This window comes from Ochotona curzoniae, unplaced genomic scaffold (assembly GCF_017591425.1).
Source record: "Ochotona curzoniae isolate NIBS_2020 unplaced genomic scaffold, NIBS_Ocur_1.0 contig_883, whole genome shotgun sequence".
Lineage (NCBI taxonomy): Eukaryota > Metazoa > Chordata > Mammalia > Lagomorpha > Ochotonidae > Ochotona > Ochotona curzoniae.
The window spans coordinates 69,821,983-69,840,506 of record NW_024466599.1 but is presented as its reverse complement, the minus strand read 5'-3'; the positions used below and the strand labels follow the sequence as shown (position 1 = coordinate 69,840,506).

Genomic DNA, 18,524 nt, shown 5'->3' with positions numbered 1-18,524 from the left:
GGTTCCAAGATCTTTGGCCATTTTCCACTGTTTTCTCAAGCTACAAGCAGAGAGCTGGATCAAAAGTGGAGCAGCAGGGACATGAGCTGGCACCCATATGGGGTGCTAGTGTTTCTAGGCAGAGGATTAACCAGTTGAGCCAGTGTGCCAGCTCCAAGATTGATTACTTCTTGAAACATATTTTCAGGTTGTCACCTTGGAAGGCAATATGTTTATTCCTTTGAAACTGCTTTTTTGATCAGTTTGGAACTAGAAACACATTTCTTTGTTATACCCTCTGTTTTGAGAATGTATCATGTGGAGCTGGTGAATAAAGCTGAACAGTTATTATCTGCTTACTTGATTGCTTCCTTCCTTTTTGTTGTTGTTAAAGAAAAGATATTGCCAACAAGGTGAAAGGGTCATTGTCCCCTTTTCTACTTTTTACTCCTTCTGAATGCAATTCCAAAGCTGTTATTTTATAATTGTCTTGGTGAAGACATCATCATTGGAAAAGGGTCTTTACCCACTTTTCTAGAAATTAATCATCAGTTAAGTTTTCATCCACTTATAAGCATCTGTTGACACATTTCATTTATTATGTTGGAAACTGAGAGTGAGTGGGCCTGTATGGTATAATAAGGGGAGAGATAAACGAAGATATTCCTGTTGTAGGCTACATTAAGTGCCACAATGGTGTTTGTACAGTATGTTATTACAGTTTAGTCGAAACACATCTGATTCAGCTCTAGAACTGGATCAGGAGAACAGGAAGTTTTGAGAATCTCTCCAGAAAGTACTGGGATAGCCCTGAAAAATGATCGCAAGCTAGCCAGTGGGAGGTGATCCAGGCAGAACAGCTGACAGGAGAGCTGTGGTTTCCTGGGAGAATTTAATGATACTATCTGATAGTTCAGTACAGCCAGAGGCCAGGCTGCAAATAGTATGTAAAAAACATCATAAAGATTTATACATATACCTTTATATGATTATGAATGTGGACTCTATTATAAATATAAAAGGTCTTTGAAATAATGTAAATTAAATGTTAACATTATGTCTTTATTATAGAATAACTATTTGTTACTTGTAAATCCAGCTAAAGATGGCTTATAGGAAAATGGGAATACTGATATAGGGACACAAGTTAAGAGGGCAGTGATAGACATGTGTTAGGAAACTGACAGGGTAGAAAGAGAGGTAAAATGGACAAAATGTGGCTTCTTGTTTAGAAAACCACCTGTCGAGTTCCTATGCATAAAAGAGGCAAACAGAGAGGAAGGTTATTGACATGCTAAGTTTGAACTGTCTTTGGGGCATGCAGATAAAACATTGGTAGGATTTTGATTTTTTTTTTTTTAATTTGGAAAGGAAATTCAATTGAGGCTAATAAGAGTTGATATTGTGGGCCTAACTGAAGTCATCAAAGGATATGAATGAAGTAGGAGATACTAGTTTACTTATTCTTTTAAAAAAATATTTGTTTATTTTTATTGGAAAGGTGGATATACAGAGAGGAGAGACAGAGAGGAAGATCTTCCGTCCGATGATTGACTCCCCAAGCGGCCACAACAGTTGGAGCTGAGCCAATCCAAAGCCAGGAGCTAGGAGCTCCCCGGGTCTCCCACCCGGGTGCAGGATCCCAAGGCTTTGGGCCGTCCTCAACTGCTTTCCCAGGCCGCAAGCAGGGAGCTAGATGGGAAGCAGGGCCGCTGGGATTAGAACCAGTGCCCATATGGGATCCTGGCACATTCAAGTCGAGGACTTTAGATGCTATGCTATTGCGCCGGGCCCTAATTTACTTACTCTTAAGGCTCATCAATTGTCTTTGAAATTTTTAGAATTTTTAGATAGAATTTTGCTCCTCACACTAACATTTTTGAAGTGCTAATTTCTGTTTAAAAACTAGCATTCAGAAATAATTCACATCTTCCTGAATCTCATTTCCACCTGCCATAGCTATTACATAATGCTGCCTTTAATCTGCCAACTCTAACGATGTTATCTTTCCTGTAGAAGGAATATCAAGTTGTTAAGCCCAGTTGAAAGTTAAACACTATATAAGATTTTATGAAAGTTAACACATCCAACCTCTGAAGGAGAAATAACTTTTTATAACAGTTATAGAGAGTCAGTAGAGCAAATATTTTCTGTGGTATTTCAGAACTCAGCTAACAAATGCCCTCCAGTGTAAAGCAGTACTATTTTTACAGTCTGTTAGATTACACAAATAAATTGACATTGAAAAAGTCAACATGTGGGCCCGGCGCAGTGGCGCAGTGGCGCAGTGGCGCAGTGGCGCAGTGGCGCAGTGGTTAAGGTCATCACCTTGCATGCCCGGGATCCCAAATGGGCGCCGGTTCTAATCCCGGCAGCTCCACTTCCCTTCCAGCTCCCTGCCTCTGGCTCAGGAAGGCAGTCGAGGACAGCCCAAAGCTTTGGGACCCTGCACCCACGTGGGAGACCCAGAAGAGGCTCCTGGCTTCGGATCGGCATAGAATCGGCCATTGCGCTCACTTGTGGAGTGAATCAAAGGAACTGAAGCTCTTCCTCTCTGTCTCTCCTCTCTGTATATCCGCCTTTCCAATGAAAAAATAATAAAAATAAATCTTAAAAAAAAAGTCAACATGTTATGAATAAGGTGAAATTTTTCTGATCATCATAGTTTAAAAAGATGTTTTTATCACTTGCTACCAGTTAAAATTAGAAAACTTAATAATAAGTCTGTACCTTTTTTTAATAAGAAGAGCCATAATTTTGTTATTTTCTCTAAATACATCTATGACCATCCTGTCCAGGCTGAGTTTTAAGTCAACTTCAATCTACATCCTTAATAACATAAACATTATGAGATGGTATGGGAGTGTTTCATTGTTCGTGATAGAAAAGTTGAGAAATTATTCTAGGCATATATTAAGAGAAAAACAGATCAGGAGGGTATCTTATTGAATTATACTTGTTAATTCTGTTGCCTTGGATACCTTGTAATCTTCCTTGATAATCTTCTATTGTAATGAAAAGGCTGTTTTTAGGTTTATAAGGAATATTTCAAGCTTAACCAAGAAATAAATTTTAGTGCCACTAGAAATTTATGTTGTATTTTAGAATTTGCTAATAACTATATTAGTTATGTTCTAAAAGCAATAGAGAAGGATTATATTGTAAGCAGTATTGTGATTTTTAGGTTTTGTTTCACTGGATTTTCCTCAAAGAAATTTAACTGGTTTGGGTAATGGATATTTTAACTACACTATCTATTACTACCATATATGGAATTGTCATCATTTTATCAGAAAGCAGAATGAGAAACAATAGCTAAAAATACTCTGAAATGGAGCACAAAGGAAGGTAATGGGCATGCGTGCACACACACGGAACTCTAAAAAATTGGAGGCAGAACTGAGGAATATAATTTTAACTTTCATTTTTGTTTCACCTTGTTAATTGGGGTTTGAAAATTCAAAGTGAAGGGTGAAATCTGGTCATTATTTACTAAAAGAATGATTCATCTGCTTTTTTTTTTTTAGAGCTAAAGACAACTCTAAATATTTGATTATGTTTTAGACTAATTCAGGTTCAGTTACAGCTTTAAAAGGCAGAATAAAAATGGTATTTGCGATAATAAGATATTCAAGTTCATCTCGATCTTGATTGACTGACTCCACTAATTCTGTTCCCTCAAAAACCTTGGCAAAAGGGGAATATAAATGGTTTATTCCTTTACAACTTTGTTTTATATCAAATTTGACCTCCTTATTAACTCAAGCTTGAAAATATTAATTTTTGTAATTTCATTGGAAGTCTTTTTGAAGACAGTGTTGCTAGTATTAGTAATATAACTGAGTAATGTTATTTTAGAGAACTAAATTTAGTTTACATCACTTGTTTCTCTAAAATAAAGAGTATAAGGAAGTAAATTAGGTCTGTTACCACTGTAGGATACTCCAGTGCTTACCGTTTGGTTTGCTTCTAAAAGCAGGGTGCCTTTGAGTTTTGAGTGTTGTTAGGTGACTAACATAATATTTGGTACACTGATCTAATATCAGTACATGTGAGTGAAGCCTTTGTGTCATTATGCAACTTGTCGTTTTTGCTCCACAAATATATTCACACTGATAGACTGTACTTGTGAGTGTAGAAAAGAATAGGAAATAAATGTTTTAAATCAAATTGAAATCAAAAGGGGAGGACAGGAGATTTTTTTTATTCATTTAGTTTTAACAAAAATGAGAGTTTAAGATAATTTTTAAATGTAACATTTATATTACTTTTCAAGGAAAAGACCATTTCAGGCATGAAGAATATCATTGCTGAGATGGAACAAGCTTCAAGGTAAATCATCTATTCAACAAATATTTGAAAACATACTGGGGAAGCAAAGAGCTTAGTTTAGGTGTAGAGTAATAACTGAAATTCAAAGAAAACCTAAATGTATACATTAAAAAAGGTGGAAACAAAATTTGCATCTTTGTAAGGGGCAGTAAAAGAGAGTATAGTTTTTGTTAAGTAAATAAGAGTGAAAGAATTTCAAAGTAAAGAGAAAGGCAAAGTACTTTAGAGAGCCTCTTGAACTACAAGCAGGTGAGTGTAGGATCCCAAAGTGTAAGAGAAGTGAAGGGAAGAGAGGCAAAGCCGGCAGGCAGAGGCCTATGTCACAGACAAATGAGTCTTGATTTTATCCTTTGGACAGTAAGAAATCTTTGAAGAATTCTGAGGATGCTACCCAGACTGATGAGCTGGTGGGAAATTAGAGATGAGAAAGCTCTTATGTGAGAGGAACTATGAAATGTCATATTTCTGGCTGGGGATGGATACTGAACATGAGAGAAACTTAAGGAGAAAGATAGTTTTGCCTTTGAACTTGTGGAACCTTGAAGGCTGTTATTGACCTTCCCCGTAAGCAGGAATGTACTAAGAGGGGCTGAGGCTGAAGAAATGATGTTGGAGTCATCTGGGTGTAGACGAGGTTGGGAGCTCTGGATATAACTGGAATTTGAATGGAGAAGGGCTGGAGTGAGAAGAAGCAGAAGGCTAAAATTTGAATCTTGATAAGTGTTGATTTTTAAGAGAACAGAGGAAGAGAGATCTGTAAAAATCTGAGCCGTTGTAGCAAAAGGTGGGATGGAGGTTTTCCTGTACTTGAATATCAGAAATGTTGAACTATCTAACAATTTGTCTACTGTGTGTGTTTGGTGTCGTTTTTATAGTGAAACTGTGGCATTTATTCCAGTGCACTTACATGTACTTAAAACCTCTTAAAATATTTTCATGCTAACTGTTCATCTTCTGTCTTGTGCGAGTTTGCCATTCTGTTTCACAAAAATGTCTCTTCTTATGTACTATTTAATTTGTGGAATAGACAGTCTACTGAAGCCCTAATTATGTGCGAACAAGACATTTCCAGAATGCGCCGACAATTGGATGAAACAAATGATGAGCTGGCCCAAATTGCCAGGGAACGAGATATCTTGGCTCATGACAATGACAATCTCCAAGAACAATTTGCTAAAGCCAAACAAGAAAACCAGGTACACATGTTCTCCAAGAATAAATTTATTTCTTCTGAGGCACAGCAATTTTTAGGTGAAATTTTCAGACATAAGAATTAGATATTAAAAGAAGGAATAGGGACATAATAGATTTTTTCCAGTCATTGAAATAATACTTACTGAAGGACCAGTATTTGAAATAATTAGCAAACGAACATAAAAAACTGTTAGGAACCTTAAAGTATAGCTTTATTTTATGGCTACAAATTCTCTTCAAGTATGAGTATGTGGAGTAGCTCCATTTCTTTGGTTCTCTTTAGCACTGTGACTCTCCTTAGGAAGATTCCTTTTGTGTTTATTCCTTCTTTAAGGCAGTGTTTCAGAATCTAATCCATAGTTCTTATTTCCAGTATCTTTTTAACTTAAAACATTAATAATTACTATTTGGAGAATTTCTTCAACTCTCAAGATTTTTTCAGCCCAAACAATATCGTGCATGTTAGTATCACTTTCAGCATGTCTATTTGGCATCATAAATGTCTATAATTCTTTAGTTGTTAAATATTCTAAGTTTATACAGGTAGTCATAAAGGTAGTAATACTTTGTCAATCATAAAAAATTATGAGAGGTTCAGTAGTTTATTCAAAAGTTAATGAATGATGATATCCTGGCACAAAAGACCTGTGTAAAATTCAAGGGAATTTAAATAAAATATGGACTTAATGTAACAATATATCAATATTTATTCATTAGTTGTGACAAATGTACCATGCTGTGTAAAGTGTTAATAATAAAAGAAAATGAAATGTGAGGCATAGAGGAATTCTTATTATCTACACAACTTTTCTACAAATCTGTATCTACTATAAAGTTAAATTTGTTTTTGAAAACAATTAATGCATAGCAATAAAAACTGAAAGATGTGAATCTGTAAAGTCTACTTTGTATGCTCTAGTTATAGCTAAAGGTGGACATAACTAATTTATTGTCTCTTTTTGATAAGAAACAGAAATTCATTGCAGGATATCTTTTTCCTAAAAAAGGCAAGAAAGTTAAAAATATCTTTCATATTTTGATAGACTAGAATTAGTCACTGTTAATATCTGACATGTTTGTTGCTGATTTTCAGTGCACTTAATCTGTTTAATTCTATTTTTTCCGTTCAACTTTTAATGTGGCTGGAGGAAAAACTCACGTAACACTTTATATCATGGCTTTTTTTTTGCTACATGAGAAGGCAGGAGAAAGACATCCACGTGATTTTGAATCTCACCAATGAGTTATATGATCATTTCATCAACTGTGGAAATGGAGAGTAAAGTGGAATATGCCTGGAACGCACTTACTGTACTATTGAGCGTGTCTTTCAATAAATAGTTTTGACTGTTACTAGCTTCTTATAATATCAAAATTTCCCTACCTTGCTAATATTTCATAAGCATTTTTCTATATAATCAGGCAAACTGTGGTGTCATAGCATGTTCCAGGGTAGTTTTGTTCTCTTGTTTGAATCATAGGCCCAAGGATGGAGGAGGAATATGTGGACCACAAGAGCCAGTGTTACAGAAGATTGAGAAAACAGAAATCCTCAGAATGTTATCTTTGACACCACAGTCTTTAACACATTAAACGATTTTTGTGTTCTAGCCAGATAATTTAAAATAATATAGTTGAACATTTTCCTTTATTTTAAAAAATAATTTGAAGACAACCTTGGTGTGGGTGCAGCATTATTCCATACAGTGAAAGATAGATGGGCCCAAATTTGTAACAAATTCTGTGGCAGGTTTAAAATTTAGCTACTGTAGTAAACTACTGGGCATTCTCAATGTTTTAATATAGAACATGTACATGGGGAGAGGAAATAACATTGCACTTTATAAGTGCTATATCTAAGTGTGAAATGCAGGGTCTTATACTGAAAAAATTGTTTTAAACAATTCTTATAGGTGCAGAATATTGTTTAGTTATACAACTATGTATTATTTACTATATTTACTGTATCAGTGACACTGAATGTGAATAGTCAGTATAATAAAAATAATACCTTAGAACACTCTGTTTAAATGTATTTCCTTTCAACTTGAATACAAATTTATGAGACTCCTTTTCAAAAATGTTTAAAACCCTTTTAGGTGGATATTTCCAAATATTGTGAATCTCCCACCTTTGACAGTAACCAATATTTTTTATCTTTTTTGTTTCTATGAGCATTTTAAAATGTCTCTTTATACATTACCAGATAGCTGATTACAAGTTTGTTTTTGTGCAGATCTATATTTAGTCTAACACTAGATACATGGAAAGACCTTTTCTTTGCTGAAGTGAATAAAATCAAAGCTTTACTGATTTGATTGGCAAATTGTATTTGCTTTAGTTAGCAGGTACTTAGTTACTAGTGATTCAATTACTATCAAGTATTATCTGTTTTTGTTCCTTTTTTGTATATTGTCTGGTCTTTGTCCACTTAGCTCTTAGGTTTTCACATGTTACATAGTAGACATATTAATTTCACTTGTCACATTTGTTGCAAGCACTAAAATATTTATGATATTTTTAATATACAGGAATTTAAAAATATTTTATAGTCAAATATAGCTATCTTTTTTCCCATAGGCACTCTCCAAAAAACTGAATGATACTCACAACGAGCTTAATGACATAAAACAGAAGGTTCAAGATACTAATTTGGAGGTTAACAAGCTGAAGAATATACTGAAGTCTGAAGTATGTATATATTTTTTCTCTGCTCATGATACCTAAGATTTTCACAGGCGTTAATCAGCTGTACCAATAGGACAGGTGAATCAGGCTGCCTTTAATACATAGACTATTTTTGTTTTGACAGTTTTATATTAACTGTATATTTAGACTGTCACCATGTCCACGAAATAGTCGATAATGTGGGGCAAGCATTTGATGGCAATGATAAAGATGCTGAGTAGGATGCCTGTAGTCCCATTTCAGAGTGCCTCGTTCCAGTCCCAGCTCTTCCACACTTGTGATTCCAGCTCACTGCTAACACACACCCTAGGAGGCAGAAGGTTCCCTGCCACTCACATGAGAGACCTGGATTGAGTTCTCAGCTCCTGATTTCTGCCTGGCCCAGCAGGCACTTGTGGATATTTGAGGAGTGAACCATCAGATGGAAGATCCTCTTTGTATGTCTGTCTCTGCCTCTTTCTCTCTGCATTCAAATAAATAAATAAAAGTGAAAAAGAACATCCTCCTTTTAGTTTGCTGAACAGCCAGTCTAGGCAAGCAAAATCTTTCCAACTGATGGAAGAACAAACTGTCAGAATTATCTTGGCCACACTTGTGTTTGAAAATGGTGGCATTTTCTGTTACAGATCGCTAAGAAAAGAGACTCTGCCAAATTGTGTTAAAGATCAGAACTGATCACCTTGTTAGGGACCTGTTTCTTGGTGCCATAGGACAGATGACTATTCTCTGCAGTTGCCTGTTAGTAAAGCTTGAACCACACATGTGTGTAAGCACAGATAATTTCAAAGAAATGTGTGTGCATAGGTGAATTATTGAAATAGATGTGGTTTTGCTTGCATACAACTTAACACATCATATAATGTTAGTTCACAAACATATCTTTTAAAAAATTATGTATTTGTATTTGTTTGAGAGACTGAGAGAATGAGATAGCTTCTCTATCTACCAATTCATTTCCCAAGTGCCTGCAACAGCTGAGGCTGTAACAGCTGGAGCCAGAAGCCTGGAACTTGATCCAGATCTCCCACATGCGTGGCAGTGGCCCAAGTAGTTGAATCCTGAGCTGCTTCCATTCAGAGTGTGCATTGGCAGGAGGCTGGAGTCAGAGGTGCAAGAGCCAGGACTTGAGCCCAGGTCCTCTGATGCCAGAATGCAGATGCCCCAAGCAGTGTCCTAACTACCACACAAAATGTCTGCCCTCAAAAACATTTTAACCTGTATTTAGAGTGTGCACAGGACTTTTAACGACTTTCTGGAGTAAGGGAGTCGAAGGACTCCTAAATTACAATCGAGTCTTTCAGGCAGCAAGGTACACAGTTATGTAGGTAAAGTTGGTTGTTTCCCACACTTAATTTTAAGACACCTCAATGTAATACTTTAAAGGATGGAACCATTGGATTCAGAGTTGGCTCCTCTTCTCACTAATAATGTAGACTTACATGGAATATGCAGCCTTTCTTAATTTCCATTTCCTATCTGTAATTGGGAAGAATATTCAAGTAAATGAGATAAAATATTTAGAAGACCTATCAAATGAGCGATTTAGATCTGTTTTGGAAGAGGCCAGAAATAAGTAAATGAGCATCTAAAACAACATTTAATATAGCTATTATAAGCTTTAAGCCAATGTTAAATACTTTTCTCTCTAGCCTGTAAGCTCTTTTACCTGAAATTCTACATTTAGGAATTGGAGCTTTTAGAATCTGGAACTATATTTTTGAACATCACACCTCAAGCTTTTCTCAGCTTCAAACATTTTGTGTGAATTTGTTTTGAAGATGTGTTTCACAACACTGGATGGATCCAGGCTCTCCCCTTGAGAGAATGAATCACAGGTCCGATTTGATAGGGAGAGGCCATCAAATAGTGTGGAGTACTTCCTCCATTCACTTGCACTGCAGTGTGCTAGGTGCGGAGGTGCCCGAAATGAAAAACGGGAAACAAAATGGCTCCCAAGCAGTGGGTACAGCATGACAACGCTGTCGGAGGTGGGGAGGGTGAGCACAGTTCCTGTTGCTAGAGTGGAGTGTGTAGGCGGCTGATAATAGAGCAGTAAAGAAGGCCTTCTTTGAACGCCATTCTCAGGAAGCATTCATTAGAACATAAGCACAGAAGTTGTTTGAGAATTACCTTTTAGAAAAATTACTTTCAAAGATTATCCTGAAAATGTTAGGAAGAATAAATCAGAAGGGTAACAAGAGTAGAAGCTGGTACCCTAATTGAGGTAAAAAATGCAAAGGACTCCAGTTGAGATGGCTAGAGTGTTGCAATGAAGCTGTGGGCAGCCAGAGGGGGCGAAGATGCAGGATGGGTTGGCCCCATATAGTAGATTCTGAAAAACATTTAAAAAAAAACATGAAGAACACTAAAGAATTGCTTCATGTTTCCTATGATGTTGCCAGACTCAAATGTTACATTGCTCTGGCCTTGAGAGGAGAACTGAGAAGAATAATATGGTCTCTGGTTTCCAAGCAAGAGAGGCACTGGGTAGTTGAAGGACAGGGAGATATTTTCTCTTATTGTCCTCTCTCTTTCTTCCTCCTTCCTTCCCTCTCTTTTTAAACTTTGAGCCACATGCTACCTGGTCACAGAACTAAATATAAACAGTGGTTCCTAGCTTAACTGATGGGAGACAATATTTCCATACCTTACTACATAAAACTATAAGGCAGTTCAAAGTGAATTATATAGACAATAAGTATAACAGAAAGTTAAAAAGGAGAAAGATGGATTTTAAAATTCAGCTTATGCATATTGTACCACAGAATCCCAAGTACACATCCTGCAAACAACAATTAGTTTTAGTAAAATCATGGAAACCCATACATCATATTTCTCCTGCTAGCACGTCTGTAGTATCTGAATCTTATAAGCCAGTAAAGTTGTTTAGTATATTATTTTATTGACAGACTTAGTAAAATTTTCACATTAGAGGCCACAAGGTGGCAATATTTGCTGAATTTCAGCCAGTCTCTTATTAATCATAATTCTGAAACTATAACAGATTCATATATTTATTTGGTAAGGGGAGAGAAAGATCCTGATCTTGCATCCACTTGTTTACTTCCCAAATGTCCAAATCGGGTTAGGCCAGGCTGAAAGCAGGCGCCAGGAATTCCATCCAGGTATCCGAAGAAGGTGACAGAAACTCAGATACACGGACCCCCATCTGCTGCCTTCCAGGCACATTAGTAAGAAGCTGAATTAGAAGCAGAGAATAGCTGGGGACTCAGTGCAGGCATTCAGATATGGGAAGATCTTCCTCTCTCTCCTCCTCTTTGTATATCTGACTTTGCAATACAAATAAATCTTAAAAAAAAATAGGTATGTAAGAATGGAACAGGTATTTAGCATAGATGTTAGATAAGTTGCCATACTCATGTCCCACATTGGTGTTTCTAGCTCTTTCTGACTCCTTTCTCCTACTGATGTGAACAGTAGGAGGTAACAAGTGATTGCTCATGCAGTTTGATCCTTTTCACCCACATGGGAGACTCAAACTGATTTACTGGCTCACTGTTTTAGCTTAAGCTCAACCCCAGCCATTGTAGGCATTTGGAGATTGAACCAGTGGATGACATACTCATTCTCATATTCACATTCTCTCTCTCTTTCAAAAATAAGCAAAAAATAAGTAAGGTGTCTAAAAGATACACAAGCAGTGGGGTCTGGAGCTAGTGCAACCCAGTGAAGTGGTCAGGAACTAGAGAATACAAAAATAAAAAGAGGTTAGAGTTATAGAAGCCAGACATAATTAGTAAACAGACATATGGATAAATAAAGCAATAAAAAATTCAGTTTGATCAAAGGAAATGTAAGCACATACTCATTCAGGTCCTAAAGAGAACCCTTACAAACAGTATCTGTGAGGGAGAGTACGACTCAGGAACCAGGTGAGATCCTGGGTTCACTCGCTTTTGTTCGTTACAGGACAGCTGGTTTTCTGAACTAAGCGTGTGGAGAGGTTTCCACAAGTTTATGTCATAAATGCTGCACATGGCAAGTGAATTCCCAACTACTTTAAACATAATGTCTGATTTGTGTGATATGTCGTACATTTCAAGTTTTAAAGTAACATCTAAGGTTTGCTTTTTAGGAATCTGAAAATCGGCAAATGATGGACCAACTTCGAAAAGCCAATGAAGACGCTGAAAACTGGGAAAATAAGGCCCGTCAATTAGAGGCAGATAACAATACCCTCAAATTGGAACTTATCACTGCTGAAGCAGAGGGTAATAGATTAAAAGAAAAAGTAGATTCCCTCAACAGAGAGGTTGAGCAAGTAAGTCTGGGAAAATGTGCATATAACACATCCTTCATTATATTTAGAAGAGTTTTGTTGGTTTTCCAAAAAATTAAACATAAGTAAGTATATAAATTGAAAGGTGGAGTTGCAGAGATAAGGAGAGGCAGAGAGAGGGGGAGTAATCTTTATCTGCTGCTCCCCTTCTCAGAAGGCCACAGTGACCATAGCTGAGCTGACCTGAAGCCAGGAGCCAGGAGCTTCTTCTGGGTCTCCCACATGGGTACAGGGACCAAAGGACTTGGACCATCTTCCACTGCTACCCGGGCGATAAGCAGGGAGCTGGATTGAAGTGATGTAGCTGGGACTTAAACCAGTGCCAAATGGGATGCTTGTGTACTAGGCAGAAGCTTTATCTTACTATGACATGGCACCAACCCCATGTTTTGTTGTTTTTTAAATATGTATTGATTTCTTTGAAAGGCAGTGACAGCGACAGAGAAATCTTCCATTCATTGGTTTACTTCCCAAATTTCTTCAGTGGCCAGCACTGGTCTTAGTCGAAGCTGGGGAACTGCATTCTAGCCTTCCACATGTGTGTCAGGGACCCAAATCTTCAACTGATTTTCCATTAACAGATGGCTAGGACAGAAGTATAGCAGCTGTGGTGGAGGTTTGACCTTGTGGCACTGACATCCTATTTTGGTGCTGGTTCAAGTCCCTGCTGTTCCAGTCCAGCTTCCTGTTGATGCACCTGGGAAAGCAGTAGAAGATGACTCAAATGCTAGGGCCTCTGAACTCACACGGGAGACTCAGAGGAAGCTCCAGGCTCCTGTCTACAGTCTGGCCCAGTCTTGGCAGTTGAGGCCATTTAGAGTATGTGCAAGCATGTGGAGGAGAATTAGAGAGAGAGAGAGAGAGAAAGAGAGAGAGAGTGAATCATCCTTTTATTGGTTCATTTTCCAAGTGGCCAGAGCTAGGCCAGGCTGAAGCCAGGAGCCAGAGCTTCAGAAAAAGCATTTGGGAATCTTTCACTTGTTTCTCAGCACATTAGCGGGTTGCTGCATTGGAAATAGAGCAGCCAGGACTCAAACCAGTACTCATAAGGCATGCTGGCATGCTGGCATTATAGATGGCAAATTTACCCACTAACCTACAATATCAGTCCCTGTAAAGATGTTTTTTTTTTTAATCACTGATTTTACCTTTTTACTCTAGGAGGAACTTGAAATTATTATTATATTTAGTTTTTTTGTTTTGATATTGCTTTATCTAATATTTTGTTTTATTTCTAATATGTTACCAAATAAAATTACTTATGGTATTAATTATTTGGTATCTGAAGATTTGATTAGGGTCATCATACACAGTAATTATTTGATAATTTTTAATATGATCTTGAAATGTGGTGCTTAAAATGTGGTGTGTACACACAATGTTAGATTTAATATTCAGTCATAAGAAAGAACAAAACTGTGATTTGTAGCAAAATGAGTGGAACTAGAAGTCATTATGTTAAACAAAATAAGCCAGGCACAGGAAGACAATTCTCATGTATTCTTTCTTATTTGCAGAAATTGGAAAGTTTCGTAAATATGAACAAAGGAGTGATTACTAGAGAATTTGAAGGGTGGAGGAAAATTGGATAACAGGCACCAAAACAGAAAGAAATTTTAAGTTCTAGTGTCCTATAGCTCAGTGAGGTTATGCTAGTTCACAATAATATGTGTTATGTAAGGAGCTGGAAGACAGGATCCAGTAGGCTCCAAACTCATACAAAAAGATAAGGAAATGGAAAGGATAGTTGATCTGATTGGTGTATGTTGTGTGTGTTGAAATATTGTACTGTTCTTAGAAAATTGTCTAAGAATTACATACTGAACAAAAGTTTTTGAAATAAAACAATTTTTAAAAAGCATATATGCTCACATTGGGTACATATATTTTTTGTAAACATTGTGTATAATTTATATATTTTATGTATAATTTTATATTTTACATTAGGCCTATTAATAACATCAGCGATTTCTTACAAATTGTCATTAAATGTGTGATCTTGAGCTTTCAGTTATTGAAAAAGTTTGTTAAACTGTTCCTTTGAAATTGTGAATTTATCTCTTCTGAATTTTATCAGTTTTTGCTTAATTGTAAGACTACTAGTAGTTTCATGACAGTTCAATATATATTTAAAAAGATGTATTTATTTTTTATTTCAAAGTCAGATGTACAGAGAGGTGGAGAGACAGAGAGGAAGATCTTCCATCCAATGCTTCACTGTCTAAGTGGCTACAACGGCCAGAGCTGAGCTGATCTGAAGGAGCCAAGAGCTTCTTCTGGGTCTCTCACACGGTTGCACGGTCCCAAGGCTTTGGGTCATCCTCTACTTTCCCAGACCACAAGCAGTTAGCTGGGTGGAAATTTGAGCCACCGGAAGTAGAACTGCTGCCCATATGAAATCAATCCCAGCATGTTCAAGGCGAGGGCTTTAGCCACTAGGCCACCACGCAGGGCCCCTGTTCACTATTTTTATCTATTTGTTCTTTTTTTAATTTGAAAAGTGGAGACAAAAAAAACGACAAGATCTGTCATCTGCTAGTTCCTTTCCTGAATGTCCCAGATGGCGAGGGCTACAGCAGGCTGAAGCAGAGAGCCAGGACATCAATCAGGGTTGACACACAGGTAGCAGTGAGACACCACTGCAGTGCAGCCTCCCAGGGTTTGCATTAGCAGGGATCTGGAATCAGAAAGTAAAGGTGGATTTGAACCTAGACACTCCGATGTTTGACACAGGCATTCTAACCACTAGACCATATGCCTGCTTCTGTATTTCTGATGAAAGTATCTCTTTTATCTTGTATAATAACTCACCTGAATAACTTAGGTTTTTGCTTCAGAGTGTATGTTTATAAATTAATGTGGCATTAAGTAGGTGTTTATTTTTAAATAAAATTCTGATAAATTTAATTTTTAAATCAATCGTATAGAAATATAATTTACATGAAATAAATATACCCATTTTAAGTGCACATTGCAGTGAGTTTTTGGTAGATTAGTTCACTTGTATGCTCACAGCTGCTATGAAAATACGAAACATTTCCATTGTCTCAAGGTCTTTGGCAGCACCTATTCAAATCCCTAGCCAGTGAATAATTTGCCTTTTCTAGAATTTTACGTAATGAAATCACCCAGGATGTACTTATTTGTGTCTTGGAACAGTGTTTTTGAAGTTCATTTGTATTATTGCAGTTAATTATTCTTTTTTATTGTTGAATAATATACCATCATGTATCTAAACACATTTTGTTTATTCACTATTGATGGATATTTAGGTGGCATACTATTTTGAGCAGCCACAATAAAACATAAACTGATGGCTTACATAATATAAATAAATTTTCTTTTGGATCTGGAGCCAATGCCAGTGCCGGTATGTTTGATTTCTGCCAAGGTCCTGTGTCTTGATCCACAGATCTCTGCCTTCTCCTATGTTCTCACATGGCCCTTACTCTATGAGTGTGGTTGCTCCATGTCTCCTATCTTTTAAATAAATAAACAAATCAGGCTAGGCCGCTTGTAACTCCTTTTAACCTTAATTACCTCTTCAAATGTCTTCAAATATAGCAACTTTGGGTCTAGGGCTTCAACATACTGATTTGGGAATGGTGGGAGAGGAGGGCACAATTTAGTCCATAAGAAATTGTTTCTAGTTTTTTGAGTATTAGGAATAAAGTTTCCATGAGCACTGTGTTGATGTGTCAGTGCACACATACATTTTCATTTTTCTTGAACAAATAGGAGTGGACTGGTTGAACTGTTGGGTTAAGTATACGTTGTTAGAAACTGGCAGATTGTTTTCTGAAGTTGTTCTACCACTTTTCACTCTTACTGGTGATGTTTGTTCTAGTTGCTCCGTAGTTTCTCCAATGCTTGGCATTGTTAATGGGTATGTAGACTCATGGTATTGTTGTTTTAATTTGCATGTCCTTTGTAACTAATGATGTTGAATAGATTTTCAGATGCTTATTGACCACTAATCTGTTTTGGTGACTTTATCTGTTGCCCATATTTTTATTAAGATGTTTGTCATCTTGTTTCTAACTTGTAGGATTTTTTTTAATGTAGTGACTATTTCTTTGTCAGGTGGATATATTTTATATTTTTTCTTCTAGTTATTGGGTTGCCTTATTATTCTTTTTTTAAAGATTTATTTATTTTTATTGGAAAGGCAGATATACAGAAAGGACATATATAGAACTGGCATCCATATGGGATCCTGGTGCTTGCAAAGGATGACTTTAGCCATTAGGTTATTGTGCCAGGCCCACCTTTTTCTGAATGAAGTCTTTCTAAGAGAAGTTTTAAATTTGGTAAGTCAAATCTATCAGTTTTATACTCTGCACTTGTATGCTGTATCTAAAAAACTTTGAATATAAAGATGTGTATATAGACTATTTCAGGGATGTTATCAGATTTTATATTATATTCATTGTATATTTTGAATTAGTATTTTTGGATATATAAGGGTCAAAGTTCATTTTTTTCCATGTGCATATGAACATGTCCAGTACCATTTATTTAAAAAAACCATCCTTCCAAAAGTAAATTATCTAATGCTCTTTGACAAAAATAAAATTATTATATACAGGAGGTCTTCAAAAAGCTCATGGCAAATGGTGTACTTTTTTTTTTTAAGATTTATTTATTTATTGGAAAGTCAGATATACAGAGAGGAGGAGAGACAGAGAGGAAGATCTTTCGTCCGATGATTCACTCACTAAGTGAGTGCAACAGCCGATGCTATGCCGATCCGAAGCCAGGATCCAGGAACTTCTTCCGGGTATCCCACACGGGTGCAGGACCCAAAGCTTTGGGCCGTCCTCCACACTTTGTTCTCAGGCCACAAGCAGGGAGCTGGATGGGAAGTGGAGCTGCCGGGATTAGAACCAGCGCCCATGTGGGATCCCGGCATGTTCAAGGCTAGGCCACGCCGCCAGACCCAAAAGGTGTACTTTTAATTCTGTTTTTGCATGAGCTTTTGGAAGCCCACTTCTGCATTCTCTTCTGTCCTATTATATGTCTATCCTTAACCAGCAGCAGTATCTTGATTTTAATGTCTTTATGGCGAGTTTTGAAATGAATCTATGCTGTTCTGGGAGTGATCTGTGGGTCAACTTGGTCCAGGTTCTTTTCTCCATCACAAGAAACAATCCATGGAGAAGATTATAGATAAAAGTGAGAAGAAAGCAAAAATTTAGTTAGACAAAAGAAAAAAATGCATACTCAAGGAACGTACAGGCAAGTTAATGAAAGTGAAGGGGAGAGAGGTCAAACAAAAAACCTCTTCAATAAGGTTAGTACCAGCTTTTTATGCTGTCAGGAGGTATAGGAGATAGTACCTTGGGTAAGCCTTAATTGAGTATTCAAAGAGGGTAGATTGGGGTAGGCTTATATACTTCCCATATTTTGTGCTCTTATTTTGGGAAATCTCAGAATTTTCATGACATTAAGGATATGATGGGAATGGAAGTATGGTAATTTTTCAATAATGTCTTTCTAATGAGCTAAATGTTGTCTTGGGGATACAGCCTACAGCAACATTGAGTATTTTCAGCTGGCGCTGATTCTTTGCAATATTGTTGGAGCTTGCAGTTTCTGGTACACAGAAAGGGGCTGCACATTAATTCATGGAAGATTGTTATGGAAGGCTGATTGTGGCTGTTGCATGGGCTTGCCAGAACTATCTGATGTGTGTCAGCTGGAGCTGTCCAATGGCAAGTTGGCTAAAGTTGTCATACTACAGACTTTACTGTCACAGCTATATCATAGCAGTGCCATTAAACCTCAGCTCTGCCAATTGCCCACCTGCCACATGTCCTGATCCTCTCAAAGGTTTTTATTTCTTAATTATTTTAAAAAAGATTTATCTATATTACTTAAAATAATTGTGGAGAGAGAGAGAGAGAATATGAATCATTTGGTTCATTCCCCAAATGCCTGCAATACCTAGAGCTTGGGCAGCCCATAGCTAGGGAGCCAAGAGTTTCTTCCTGGTCTCTCACATGGACACAGGAGTCCAAGATCTGCTGCT

The 18,524-nt window shown here is 37.0% G+C and overlaps 1 protein-coding gene across 4 annotated transcripts in view; it reads left to right on the top strand.

The window, feature by feature from the left end:
• The window catches only part of TSGA10 (testis specific 10), a 106,635-nt gene that overhangs the window by 61,756 nt on the left and 26,355 nt on the right, over positions 1-18,524 (top strand). For all 4 annotated transcript variants that reach the window (XM_040993778.1, XM_040993777.1, XM_040993776.1 and 1 more), the window contains 4 exons: positions 4,256-4,311; positions 5,339-5,507; positions 8,086-8,196; positions 12,290-12,475. In XM_040993778.1, coding sequence (XP_040849712.1) covers positions 4,256-4,311; positions 5,339-5,507; positions 8,086-8,196; positions 12,290-12,475 — 522 coding nt within the window. The remainder of the gene's footprint in view (positions 1-4,255; positions 4,312-5,338; positions 5,508-8,085; positions 8,197-12,289; positions 12,476-18,524) is intronic.